Source organism: Panthera tigris, chromosome C2 (assembly GCF_018350195.1).
Source record: "Panthera tigris isolate Pti1 chromosome C2, P.tigris_Pti1_mat1.1, whole genome shotgun sequence".
In the NCBI taxonomy this organism is placed as follows: domain Eukaryota; kingdom Metazoa; phylum Chordata; class Mammalia; order Carnivora; family Felidae; genus Panthera; species Panthera tigris.
Window position 1 is genome coordinate 12,405,536 of NC_056668.1, and position 14,195 is coordinate 12,419,730.

The 14,195-nt window shown below is 45.1% G+C and overlaps 1 protein-coding gene across 4 annotated transcripts in view; it reads left to right on the forward strand.

The window, feature by feature from the left end:
* Window positions 1–6,011: 6,011 nt before the first annotated feature.
* Window positions 6,012–14,195, forward strand: part of SYNJ1 (synaptojanin 1) — a 91,471-nt gene continuing 83,287 nt past the window's right edge. For all 4 annotated transcript variants that reach the window (XM_042956962.1, XM_042956964.1, XM_042956963.1 and 1 more), the window contains exons 1-2: window positions 6,012–6,095; window positions 7,046–7,191. In XM_042956962.1, the coding sequence (XP_042812896.1) occupies window positions 7,068–7,191 (124 nt within the window). In that variant the 5' untranslated portion in view covers window positions 6,012–6,095; window positions 7,046–7,067. The remainder of the gene's footprint in view (window positions 6,096–7,045; window positions 7,192–14,195) is intronic.

The following is a 14,195-nucleotide window of genomic DNA, read 5'->3' on the forward strand; positions in this document are numbered from 1 at the left end:
TCCTTTGTTGTATTTTGCTGGTGACTAATTTTAGTTAGAACATTTCATAGGACTCTGATACGGTGAGACTCTTAGCATGTGTGCTCTTGGTCAGGTCAAATAATTAGAATAGAAAACATGCACTTCAGTTTTATCTTTTTTTTTTTTTTTTTTTTTAACTATTTTAGAGCTTGTTTATTTTTGAGAGAAAGAGAGCGTGAGTGGGAGAGGGGCAGAGAAAGAGGGAGACACAGAATCGGAAGCAGGCTCCAGGCTCTGAGCTGTCAGCACAGAGCCCAATGCGGCACTCAGACTCACGAGCTGGGAGATCATGACCTGAGCCAAAGTCAGACGCCCAACAGACTGAGCCACCCAGGCGCCCCTGTCAGTTTTATCTTTACTGTAGGAACATTACTTATCCCTGCATACTCATTCTGTTCCACAATAGTGGCCTTCTAAACAGAATTGAAATGAGAAAACATTAATTCTAAGTAGAATTGAAATGAGAACTTCAATGGAATCAAACATACAAACATGTACACACATGACCTGCACATCATTTGTGCCTTAAATTTGTGTTTCCAAACCCATTCGACTGATGGCTTTTCCTGTGTCTACTTGTAAGGACTCCTGCAGTCAGCTTTGAGACTTGTTATCCTCTGCAGCCCAGCAGGCTGTTCCGGTTTCAGGAATGGACTTGATTACCACACTGGGACCTTGACAGAAGGTGAACTTAACATAGACGTGTGCGTAAGGCAAGTGGCTCCCCTGTCTCAACCAGAAAAAAATTCTCCTGAAATGTCTAAAGGACATCCTTTCTTATGAAGGGAACTGGCAGAAGGTGAGTAGAGGGTGACATTTTAATAAAGCTAAGGGTTTGCTTTTTCAGTTTTTCCTTTTGGAGGAGTCTTCCGAAACAACTCTAGAATGCGTGAGAAAGCTTTTCCCGAAGGAAAGTTATTTTTATTGAGACCGTATAAACCCCAGTCATAAAGACTGATTGCTGCATTACACCAGTGCTGTTGGCCCCAACCCCCCATCCCGCTGTTGATGCTTGCATTCCTGCACACACCTGCACCTCTGCCCGAGGGCTTCCTCTGGGCCTGTGTGGCGGGCTGGAGTGTCCAGCAGCTGATGTCCCAGCGAACAGCCCTCGGGCAAAGAAGGGGGTGGAAAGAGAAATACCCAGTAGTTGGGGGCCTCTGGGGAGCAATTGCCGAGCTAGCAGTAGACGTACAAGAGATTATTGAGGGGGAGCGACAATAAGGGGGAAAGAAGAAGGGGATGGAGGAGGCCAGGGGAGCCTGAGAACGGAGATCATGGCCTCTCGAGCAGAAATGGAAGGAATTAAAGTCTCAGATACAAGGCTGACCGGGCCTCCTCAACGCAGAGTCTCAGCTCTGAGGAGTTTCAGGTCTCCAGGAGCTGCCCTTCGTCTCACTGCCACTCTGGCTCACTGATGCCCAGGATCTCCTTGCGGGACATGGGAGGGGCATGATATCATGGCTACCAGGCCAACTTGTAATCTCTCAGGTATGTTCCATGTCATCCCCCAGAGGGCTTCAGTTGACCTGAGCCATTGTTGCCTGCGGTAATAACCTTATCACCCAGAACTGGCCCCAAACTACACAAGCCTCAGTGAGCACCTTTTCCTCATGAGACTAGACTAAAATGTAAAGCTCCCGAATTTCTTTAAAGCCAGCTTTATTGAGGTATGATTTTCTAAACAGTAAAGTCTACCCCCTTCAATTTAAGTGTATACAGTGCAGTGAGTTTTGATAAGTGCCTAATTTTGTTTTAAATGCTAATTTCTCTTGAAGTCATGAAATCCTAAAAAATGGCCAAATGTTGTAGAGCTCCAAAGTGCATTATGTAAGATGCTACTTCTGTCTGGTTACCAGAACTCCTCTCTGACATGGTGATACCCATATGGTAAAGGGACTTTTGCTATAACCACACTGTAACCGTAATCGCTGACTGTAACCACAATTTTGGTTTGTTGTTTCCAGTAAATGAAAATGAGAACAATAACTTCTACTTGTAGTAAGAATGAAGTATGACTGAATGTTTGGGAGACCTTCTGCTTTGGCAAGGCTGTCATTGTCCAGAATGCTTTGGAGACTGCCCTCCAAAATGGAAACTGTATGGATACCCGATTCAGTTGCTGAGAGTGGTTTCAGACTGCCTGGCAAAGGCAGACGGGCTAAAAATTGTTACCTGGAATTGGTTTTGATGTGCAATGTTGACTGGCCCCTGGCCTGCTTCTGGACCTTCAGGCCCCAGTAATTTATATTGGCTTTCTTCTAGGGCTGGGGCTTGGATGTTGACAATCATGCAGGTCACTGAGAATGCCCATATACAGTGGTCCTTAGTTTTGGGGCTCTTATTTAAAAAGATCTTCAGGTAAATACATTCTGTATCCTGTGCTTGATGATCCAAAACACATAGTGAAGGGTGAAAGGTCTGACAAATTCTGTGGAAGGCATCCTAAGCCACTCTACAAAACCACCTTGCCCGTGAAAGCTTACCTTTGCATGTAACCTTAGGTGTTGCAATTCCAGAGACACCTGTTGCTTAGGGACCAAGATCCAGGTTGACAGGTGACACCCTCTAGCTCCCATCTCAGTGAGGTCGGGCCTTGCTGTACTGCTCAGGTCCTTTGATTTCCATGAGAATCTTGTGTGTCGTGAAAACAAACCCCTTCACTTGAGCTCCTTGGAGTCGGTCTGTTGTTTTGAAACGAAAACTTTTTGTCACACAAGTTTCTTGATGTGTGCATGAGCAGTTTTTCAGTCTTTGAAGTTTTTGTGTGATTTTATTTTCACAATGATTCTGCTCTCCAGCTGACTATATTTTCTACTTACAGGGTTTCTGTTTTGCCAAGTTAAAGTCTCCTTCTTCACTGATTGCCGTAAGCTCATGCACAGGAAACAGCTAATGCTATTTGGAACCTACTCTTGTGTTGCCCCTCAGGACCACTAGTTTGTCTTCAACAAGAAGCCACCCCTTTCTATATACTAATAGCTCTCTGCAGATCCTGATATAAAAGCTAGCTCTGGTGTACGTAACCTGAACAAGAGCCTGTTAAAGAGAACTGAATGAGGCTGTTCGTATTCCCCAAGTTTGCCAGTTGTTTTCTAGCATTTTGATAAAATTCAGGCTGTAGGGAAAAGTAGGCCCTACTACTAATTCGTGTTAAGACATCTGTCAACACTTTTTTTAAAAATGGCATTGGGGCTGTTTGGCTGACCTCAGGTTCTCTCTTGATGGAAAGTCACTTAAGTCTTACATTAATTGTCTGTGGCTGTTGTAATAAGTGATCACAAACTGGGTAGTTTAAAACAATAGGGCTTTTCTCACAGTGCTGGAACCCGGAAGTACAAAATCAAGGTGGTGGCAGTGCATGTTCCAAAGGCTCTAGGGAAGAATCCTTCCTGCTCTCTCCCAGCTTCTGGGGGCTGCTGACATTCTTTGGCTAGTGGCCACCTTGCTCCCGTCTCTACTTCTGTCTTCATATTGCCTCTGTGTGTGTCTGGTTTCTCTCTGCCACTATAAGAACAGCTGTGATTGCATTTAGGGCCTGCCCAGAGAAAGCAAAATAATCTCAAGATCCTTAACTCAATCACAGCAGCAAAGACTTGTTTTCCCTATAAATTAACATTCACATGTCCCAGGGATTAGGATGTGCTATTTTTGAGCCTACCCACAGGCCTCATTGCTCATTTTGAAGGGTCAAGAAAGTGTCAGCACATCTCTGTGGGCCCTTAAGACCTCAGAAGTTTGTGTGTGCCACGTAACTTGTATTTTAAGTCAGTGCTCTCCCCTCCCAACCCCCACCGACGCTCTTCAAACCTGGTGAAAATTTGGCTATTTTCATGTGCTGTAACAAGCGTAAGTAGTAAGAGGGACAAGAAAAAGAAGGAATTACATTCTATAGAAGTCACTAGTAAAATGGCCTTTGAGTTTTCAAACCCTGGGCATGCTTATTCATGACTAAAATGATCCATTTTGAAAGGATTTGGAAAGGTTGTGGCCTTCTGACAGCTCTAGGAAGGAGTCCTGCTTATCTCTCCTGCCTCCACCCAGTTTATTTTGAAGAAAGAAATAGCAGTTCACACCCAGAACCAAGAAACTTTGACCTTACTCTCCTTAGTCCCAAATCAAAAGAAATCAGAAGTAGGCCGAACACCTGCTTCTAAAAGAGCCCGGTACCCACAATTCCCACTCTGAGAAGTAGGGGTGGGGGCGTGGGGGACTCTTCATTGCAGCCTCCCAGACAGGCATGATGGAAGTGAGCTTAGGTTTGGGGTGGGCAAGTTTGGTTTCTGGTCCCAACTCTACTTGAAACAGTAATTTTTTAACAACTTCTCTTTTCTGGATCTCAGCTGTCATAAAAAACAACTCCCAAGCAAAGTATTCAATAACATCAACATCTCTCCTGGAGCAAAATATCCTTCCATATGTTTTTCTGGTGCATACATCTGCCATGCCTTCAGGGCTAGAGAGGCATAACTGAATAGGCAAATAAAATTTCCATTCTCACCCACTCCCATCTACTTTTTTTCCGTCAAATGCAATCTCTAATTGAGATGGATTCTTCTGGAAAAAAAAGCAACCACAGTCTAGCAGTTTAAATTAGGTTTAATTCTGAGGCTGTTGTCAGTAACCACTACTAACATCAAAAACACCTTTTTCTAAGTAAATAGTACTAAATGAGAAATCCCCTCCAGTTCTCAGAACTAAATGTGTCTTTGCATCTCTCCTTCTAGAAAAGAAATGGCTTCTTTTTCTAACGAATTAGAGCTACTTTAGTATCCTGAAACCAGGGTGGGTCCAGCTTCTCTAAAATGGATGAAGAAATGTTAAATCAAGTCACATGACAGGGCCTGGAGGGGGAAATGACTTTGTGCAAGATAACAAGTTTAAATTCTGCTTTTGCTCCTAAAATAAAGGCAAGAAGGGGAAGAGGTAAAGAAAAAACAGAGGCAAGCAGAAACAGTTTCTCAGAGTTCTGGGTTCTTCAGGATTTCAATTCCTTTTGGCCCCGTTGGCTTTGACTTCATTTCCATATTTAGGTCTACTGAGTGGAAAGAAAATGAAACCTCCGTGGGAAACATTGATATTAGCCATATAGCGTGATTTGTTAAAAAATCAAAAAACGAAAGGGTTAGGACGCCGTCCGTTATTAAATTGCATGGTTGACGAAAGCTTTTCGCCATTCAGTGACAAACATAGTTGCCTGAGTACAGCCATGTTTCAACTCAGTCTTGAGGTCCTGGTTTGTGACATCCGAGTGTCCACCGTTTGCACAACTGAGCACTCTCCTACAGTGTTCCTGAGAGCTCTGGAACACGCCAGAAGAAAAGGCAGCCGACAGAGTTGTTCAGAGTTGTTCCAAAGCGGGCATTAGCTTTTCTTCTGCTTATCCAGACGCTCAGATGGGAACAGAGCGCTGTTGGCGTGGAGACACCATGGACAGCTCTTCAGGCGCCGTCCGGTTGGCCCTCCTGCTGACAGTCCCGAGCCCTACCCGCCCCCCCCCCACCCCGGCCGTCAGGCCGGTGGGGGCGACAGGGGGTGGTCCTGACACTCATCTTGGGTACATCAATACCCGGTCCCCAAAGCTTTTCCCCCGAGTCCCTCCCTGGCGCTCACGGGGAGGGTTGGTAAGTTCTGAAAAGCCCCCGCGAGGGGGCCAGGGAGGCCGATCCTCCTCGTCCCCATATCCCCAGTGACCTGCAGCCGCGGCCCCGGCGGCAGGCTGCCTGAGGTGAAGGTCGCTGCGCGTGGAGAAAGCAGGCGGCCCACGGTTTCGGACGCGCAGGGAGGTCCGGAGTGGGCGGAGCCTCCCTTCTGACGCCCCGCCTTTCCCCCGAGGGGCGGGCCTTCCGCCCCCGGCCGCGGCGCAATGCGGAAGAGAGGCCTGCTGGAGCGGAAGTGACGCTTCCGGCGGCTGTGGCGGCGGCGGCTGCGGGAGAAGGAGGAGGAGGAGCCGGAGAAAGAGGTGAGCGAGCCGGCGGGGGGCGGGGAGCGGCCGCGGCCAGACCCACCGGCAGCCGGGCGTGCGGGCGGACGCTTCCTGGTCAGCCTCCCCCGCCGCAGCCCGGGCGGGAACGGTGAGGGGCGACCGCGGGCAGCCCAGGCTCGGGAGGGCGGGCGAGGTTGTGAGCAGACTACAGGTTGTGCGGGGCGCTGCGTCGGGCCGGGGGCTGTGGTGACAGCGGCTGTCAGCCAGCCCGCGGGAGAGGAACCAAGTCGGTCTGGGCGCCGGGTCGTCTCTGCTGGCGCATAAAGGGATCGGGCGCCTCGGCGGCTTCGCCCCCCTGGGACGGAGCTGCTTTCCCGGGCGGTCGTCTGCCCGGGATCCCCGAGGATCCCCGGTCGGGTCCGTGTCCCGAGTCGTGACTCTTCCCGGGTGGCCATTCATATTTACGGGCTTCCGCCTGCTGTCTCCCCAGCCGGCGGTGGCCTGCGGCCGGGCGGGAGGTGGCGGTAACCTGTGCCGCTTCCCTTGCCCTTCGCTGCCGCCCCCGGGAGAGCCAGTCGTGTCGTGTCGGATAATCCTTTCCCTCCTCCTGCCCCCTAAGGAGCTTTGAACCGGCCTCTTTAACCTTCCCTCCCACCTCCTCTCCTTCCCCCGCAAAGGGACGGCTTGAAGTTCCCGAATCGGTTCCCTTTCAACGTAGTGACAAATCCTGAAGCAGGAAGCTGATAAACAACTCCGAACGAAATACGCTCAAAATCTTTCCTTTTGGTAAACACAAAGTAAACGGAAACTCATCTTAACCAAACCGTTCGTGGACATAGAGTGTAATTAAGCCTTGTGTTGTTGCCTTGCCGTGAGAATTGGTAGCTTTTCCTCTGGCTTTTTGGTAAAATTAAGTGACGGCTTATCTTTTGGAATAAACCATTCGCTCCCTTGAGCTCCGTTTGTTTTTTTTTTTTTTTTTCCACCCCACCCCCCCCCCCCCCCATCAAAACCTGGCAGGGAGGGACTTCTGGATGCCTTGCAGTCCTTGCTGCAGAAGGAAACGTTAGCTTCATTTGCTTTGCTTGGTTTTCACAGGGCTGCCTCTGAAGAAAGGAGAATGGCGTTCAGCAAAGGATTTCGGATCTATCACAAACTGGATCCTCCACCTTTCAGTGTCATCGTGGAAACCAGGCATAAGGAAGAATGTCTCATGTTCGAGTCTGGGGCGGTAGCTGTGCTTTGTAAGTCGTCTGTTATTAGCCCAGCTGATCAGTATGCCTCTGTTTTGATTTGAAATTATTCAGATTCAGCCATTTTTTTAGAGATGACCCTGACAGCCCCTTCGCTGTATTTGGTGGAGCGGAGTATGCCCTTATTTTCTTTTCATTAAACCTTATTTTAAACTTTCGTTTTCTTTTTTTTCCGCCCCCCCCCCCGCCCCCCCTTGCAGGTTTCTATTGGGGGTCGGGGGCCAAGTGCAAGTTTGGGCACAGGTTTTTGCTTCCTTGGATTCTTTGCCTCCTCCTAAAAGTAAATCTTTCTTTCCAAAGAAATATTGTCACAGTTCGTATCACATCACATCACCCTGTATAGGCTTGCTTGACATTTTTACTGTAATGAGCAGGATTTCTTTTCTTTTTTTTTTTTTTTTGGGGGGGGGGGGGAGGAGAGGGGCAGAGGATCCAAAGCAGCCTCTGCGCTGACAGGCTGACAGCAGTGAGCCCTATGGGGGGCTTGAACTCAGGGACCACGAGATCGTGACCTGAGCTGAAGTCCCACACTCAACCGACTGAGCCACCCAGGTGCCCCTGTAATGAACAGGATTTCTTGCATATCAGTTATAGTAATGAATTCCAAGAGTATTTATCTAATGTTTTCGGAGTATCTTTGGTGAGGCCCTTACGTTTTTATTGAGAGAATTGTAAACTTCTAGAATTTCATGTGAGATAATGTGATTGATTTCATGTTATTTTAAAAAATTATTTTCATAAAGAAAAGGACTACTGCCCCACAAGAAAAATAGTAGGTTAGTGTGGTCTGGGTTATTTTCTGGGCAAATGGATGAAATTAAAAATAAAAAGACTAATTTGAATATTACTTTTCTTTCTTAATCTGAGATTTTGGCAGAGAACTCCAGGTTGGGGTTACTAGAAATGTGATTCTGTTTTTAAAGTCCTTCTAGTGGTAACTACTTGTTTCTTTGTCATATTTTTGCTTTGTTAGCATTAGTTTAGCTACTGGTCATATTTTTATAAATTAAAAATAGCGTTTGAAAGTCATGCTTAAAAAAAAAGTCCCTAAATATTTTAAACTTTGAAACTTTCTTCAGATTCAGTAAGTGAGCAGCATACATAAGACCCTGCATTTTGCATACAGAGTATTAACCTGTTAAAATGTTAACCTGATCTTAAAACTCTAAAGTAGTAAATTTTATCTTGATTAGAAGAAAGGGTAGTAACATAAAGAAAAGGCTGAGTGGGGCGCCTGGGTGGCTCAGTCGGTTAAGCATTCGAATTCAACTCAGGTCACGATCTCGCGGTCCGGGAGTTCGAGCCCCGCGTCGGGCTTTGGGCTGACGGCTCAGAGCCTGGAGCCTGCTTCCGAGTCTGTGTCTCCCTCTCTCTCTGCCCCTCCCCCGTTCATGCTCTGTCTCTCTCTGTCTCAAAAATAAATAAACGTTAAAAAAAATTAAAAAAAAAAAAAAAAAGAAAAGGCTGAGCAAAGTATAATGTATGAGAAGTGTATATATTTTTGGTACATATAGTAACATGGTTTGAGTGAGCAGGATAGAGCTATTTGCGTTCTAAGAAAACAAGTCTTAAGATGGGTTATACTTAGTATGGACTTAATTCCTTCTAACTGTTTTTTATATTTAAATAAACTGATATATAACTTGCTATAGTATTAATTGGCATAGCCTTTTTTTTCAGACGACAAATATAGTTCTTTATACTGATGAATTCTTAATTTAAAATATCTGGGGGAAAATGGTTTGGTTTCGTCTTGAACTATTTCTCAACTGTTTGTATGTGGTGGTTTTTTTGGTGATGTCACCTGATTTTCTAATTTGTCTAAATTTACTTATTTTTTATTTTTTAAAAATGTTTATTTATGGGACACCAAGGTGGCTCAGTCGGGTAAGCGTCCGACTTTGGCTCAGGTCATGATCTCAGGGTTCGTGAGTTCGAGCTCCGCCTCAGGCTCTGTGCTGACAGCTTGGAACCTGGAGCCTGTTTCAGATTCTGTGTCTCCCTCTCTCTGCCCCTTCCCTGCTCACGCTCTATCTCTCTCTCTCTCAAAACTAAATAAACATTAAAAAAATGTATGTTTATTTAGTTTTGAGAGATAGAGCGTGAGCAGGGGAGGGGCGGGGTGAGAGAGAGAGACAGAGAGAGAGAGGGAGAAAGAGAGAATTCTAAGGAGGCTCCCTGTCAGCACAGCCCCACATGGGGCTCGAACTCACAAACTGTGAGATCATGACCCGAGCCAAAATCAACAGTCAGGTATTAACCAACTGAGCCACTTAGGCGCCCCTAATTTGTCTAAAATTTAAATGTTTCTTCAGTTGTGGTTACTGGTGATAATAGGGAGTTGCATTTTCAGCTACACAGGATGCACTACCCATAGTTACTAGGATTATCGCTTTTATTCTCAGGTAGGAAACCAAAGGATAATCATTCATCCAAACCTCCAGCAGCTTTTATGCCAAATAATGGTTAAGAAAAAGCAAACTCCTAAACCGTGCGTTTTGGCATTAACATTTTAAGGAAAAGAATATTAAGAATATTGTCTTGGGGCGCCTGGGTGGCTCAGTCGGTTAAGCGTCCGACTTCGGCTCAGGTCATGATCTCACAGCTCGTGAGTTCGAGCCCCGCGTCGGGCTCTGTGCTGACAGCTCGGAGCCTGGAGCCTGCTTCGGATCCTGGGTCTTTTAGAAGAATCTTCTAAAATCACGTTCGGTATTAAACCAAAGTGTAACCCCATTTTTCAAGAAGATTAGGTTTAAGTCCTCAACCTGTCCTTCAAGGCCTTCCATAGCTTGGCCCCACCCTGTGTGTCCAGCATGGGTGTGGATCTCGTTTCGGGGGAGACTCTTCTGGTTCCACAGTGCTTTCCCAAAGTACTGTGCTTGTTCCACCCTTCATCATGCTGTTCCTGCTACACCCTCTTCCCTAGAATGCTCGTCTCCACCTTTGCACTCGAAGCCTGTCATTCTCGCTCCAGTCTTCCTTCCTGAGAATCTGCGCCACCCGCCCACTCCATCTCGTTCTTGTCTCTTCCTTTTCGTCATTTCTCTAGAACTCAGTCCGTATCACGGGATAAACCCTTTTTATGCGCTGGTTTGTGGTTCTCCACATGCTTGTATGCAGGTGCTCTTTCTAAAAGCAGGTGGTAAAAGTGACCCTTGCGGGCCTCCGTCATGTACCAAAAGTTTATGATTTCTACAGGCTCTAGTTGTCCTGGCTTTAAAGAGTAAAGTTTAAAAATGTAGACATCTTAGGCAGTACATATCATTGAGGATTGACAGTCACTTCGTTGTCTTGGCTTATGCCAGAAATGCCATGAGATCCCCAACATGAAACCTTCCATTTCATATTATTAGCGCAGATCAAAAAATAAGGTGCCAGTGAAAACACAGTAAAAACAGTTTCAGATCATGGATCTTTGTAGGGCCTGAGTGTCCACCAATCCAGCCTCAGGACTCTGTCTTTATGTTGCTAGGCTTTAAAACGTAAATCAGTCATGATGCTGTGACTTAATCGGTGAACCAGTGGTTTTCAGCCCTGTTTGCATATTGTAATCACCTGGCGAGGGGTCATAAATACTGGTTCCCTGGGCTCCAGCCCCCTAGAGATTCTGACGTGATCAGGTTGGGATGATTATTCTGAGCATAGTTTACGTAGGCTTTAGAGTCATAGTTTATATTTCTGTGCTAGATTATGGGATAACTTTTTAGCTTGCACATTTTATCCGAAGTAACCAGGCGGCCAGAATGTTAATGCTATTATTTCCTATTGATATCAATATTATAATAACTAGTTGTATAATGTAAATATACTTATATATATTAAGAAGTAGTTTTCTTGAAACGTTCAGCCCGAACCGTAGTGCTAATGCTCCCATAGCCCTTTTAATTATGTGGAACTTCCGTGTCTGGATACTCTACTCCGTAAGGGAAAAACCCATGTCTTGGTAATCTTTGTATCCCTACTGCTTGGTACAGTGTTCCACTCACAGTTACAGAATAAGTGGCTAACGTAGTGCCGTGGGGGGTGGGCCGGGGTGAGGAGGAGATTAACCTGAGCTAGCTTGCAAAGTTCACAAAAGTTTGAAAGTATGGTACCTTTTTTCTCTAAAATTGATTTTTTTTTTTTTATCTTTTAAAGAATTGGTGTTTGACTGAACTGCTGATATGAAAGACATATAGAAGTTATCAGTCCAGAAAGCTGCTTAATTAAGCTAAAATTTGATGTCTGAGGGGCAGTGGTTGAGTGTAGGCAGTAGATTCTCCGTGACTAGTATACTGTGTCTGGACCAGTGTGAGCAGCAAGTCATAACACATTTTTCCTCGGGAATTAATTCAACAAGAGGTTAAAGAGGGATATCTACCAGTTTTGTGTCAGGTTCCGTTTCCCTCTTCTGTCCAGTTACACAGCAGGACTGCCGCACGTCGCCGGTGTGACTGCTAACATGCTGTGCTCTGAATTCACGAGCTATCTCGTTGTTTTTCAACCCATCTCGTGCTTCAGCAGAGGGTAGATACTTTACGGTCATAATTGTGTCCTAAGAAAGAAATGCAGAGGAGGTCAGCACACGGGAAATGAAGGATGATTTCTAGAAACAGAAGTTCTGGATCACCTGTTTAGAAGATGGGATGCAAGGTGGTGAGATAAATTCCTAACTCTTAATGTTAGAGCTGTTGCTCTTTCAGTATATGCCAGTATAGAAGGAAGGATTCATTGCTTTTATCTGCCTGCTGGTAGGATGATTTTCAGGCTTTCCAAGTCCTTTTGAATCCCGATGGACTCAAATCACGTGCTTCCTAGACAGCAGGGCTGTATCCCTCCATGCTGGACCTGGTTTTACCCCAGCTTGTCCATCTGAGTTTCTTCGTTTACCTACTTTTTTTTCTTTTATCACGGAACTATGAACCATAAAACTATAGGACAATATTCTGGAAATCTTTGTCACTGAATGTGGATTACACTGCCTTTTCTGTAAAACTGCGCGCTCTAAAGGAGCGATTATAATGAAATAATAGTTGCCATTTACTGGAAGCTTCCTCTCCCAGTCACAACATCAAGCCAGAGGTTCCTACACTTTATTGTTTTGTGGTGTCTCATTAAGCTTTTCACAGCACCCCTAGGCCACTGTTCTGCTTATGAAATAATTAGGTCCAAATGTTAAATAGTTCTGTCCTAAGAACTCTGGTACCTATTTGAAAAATAATGCAAGTAAATTGGAAATAATTTCTTTCCTTCCTAAATAACCAGTTATTTACTAATGGGATATGTATGTGCCTGTTGAGCATTTGAACAGCTTTTCACATCTCAGGCTCAGATTGGGCAGCTCCACCCCCGTTTCCGTTCTGCTTCTGCCGTACTTGCTTTTTATCGGCAGCAACTACCGAAAACCCAGCCTTACAGAGATAGGACATTATCAAAGGAAGTACGTACTCCACTGTTAATACTCTGAACTACCTCAAGCTAATAGTTTGGGCAGTGCAACAGCTGTTGAGGATCTCTGTGTTTCTTTCGATTTAAAATATCCTGCAGCTCTTATGCGAGCTTGTTGAAGCGTCCTAGAGCGTGTCAGCATACGGTTTAGGAGATGTGGTGTTAGACATCCTTTATTTCATTTCATTCCGTGGCTTGTGCTTTTATCTCCCATTTCACGGATGTGGAAACTGAGGCTTGGAGAGGTAGAATAACTGGTCCAACGACACAATCTTACCATTTGATTTTTTCACTTTAATTGTTATTTGCGTTGTTGCGAGGGTGGTGGGTAGTATTTTGGGGGCTGGGGGGGTGAAGGGCAAAAACAAGGGAGCGCCAGTAGAAGACTTTAAAGTTAAGTGAAATTGATAGCGTTATCTAATGAGGGAAGTGTTAAACTTGCCGTGCTTTTGCCCACAAACTATTGATGTATTAGAGAGGAAACTTGATTTAGAGTTAGGTCATTAAAAATATAAAGTTGCTTTGCTGAGCCAAGTTAAATGTTAGGTTTTAAAATTTTGGACAAGTGTAGTAGGTGGTGATGACAGGCGGCCTGCATAGTTGTTTTGTTTTTGTTTTGTTTTTTATAATTGCCAAAGGCTGGCTGTCAGCATGATTGTTGCAGTATCTTACCTCTTTTTAAGAAGAATTTAAGTTGAGGGAGGAAGTGACTTTTTATAGTTGACTTCTTCTGCCCAGCATGGTGAAATTTAGACTTGTTACATATCACTTTGTGTCAGGGTTGCAAAAATTTATTTTCTTTTTGTAAGTAATTTTGGGAATGTTCCTATTTGATAGAAGAGAAAGTAAATAGCAACTTAAATATCTATGCTTCAAACAAACAAACAAAACCTCACTTTAACCTAACTTTTCCATCCTGGGCCAGATAATAGGATTACTTGTTAATGTTGGGCCAAACCAGTAGTTACTAAGTGCTTTCCTTTCTCTACCACTTAACTTTGCTGAGAGGAAATAAAAGGCAAAGCACAGTGTCTCCCTCGTTGAACAGTAAAACTCCATTATGTGATTTTATTATATAATTTCAGGCCCACCAGGTATTCTGACTTGTCTCATAAAATATAATTAGCCCGAGACTGTATCAGGCTTTTCGCTTCTGACCGTGATGGTGTAACAGGAACTGGATTTACCCTCTCACCTTAGGTAACAACAACAAAACGAATAAAAGAAAGAAAGAATTTTCAGACATTGAACAATAGGCGGCATGAGACCCTGGTACTTGAGGGCAGGGAAACAAAGAAGGTGAGCCTGACGATTGCTCTAACTGATCACTCTAGCTTACTGCCTTGAGTGCTTCTGGGCTACAGTAGCAGGGAGATGCACCCCAAGAAAGCCTGGCAGTCTCCCTGATTTGAGGAGACAGAGTAGGGAATTTGTGCAAGCCAAGGCAGTGGGAATTCTCAGGCCTGAGTACCAAACAGGAGGTAGCTACACAGAGTTTCAGAGATGTGCACAGGGTTCCACTTGAGATTTCGGCTGATTTGCAGTGCCGGCGTGTGAGGAAACTACCC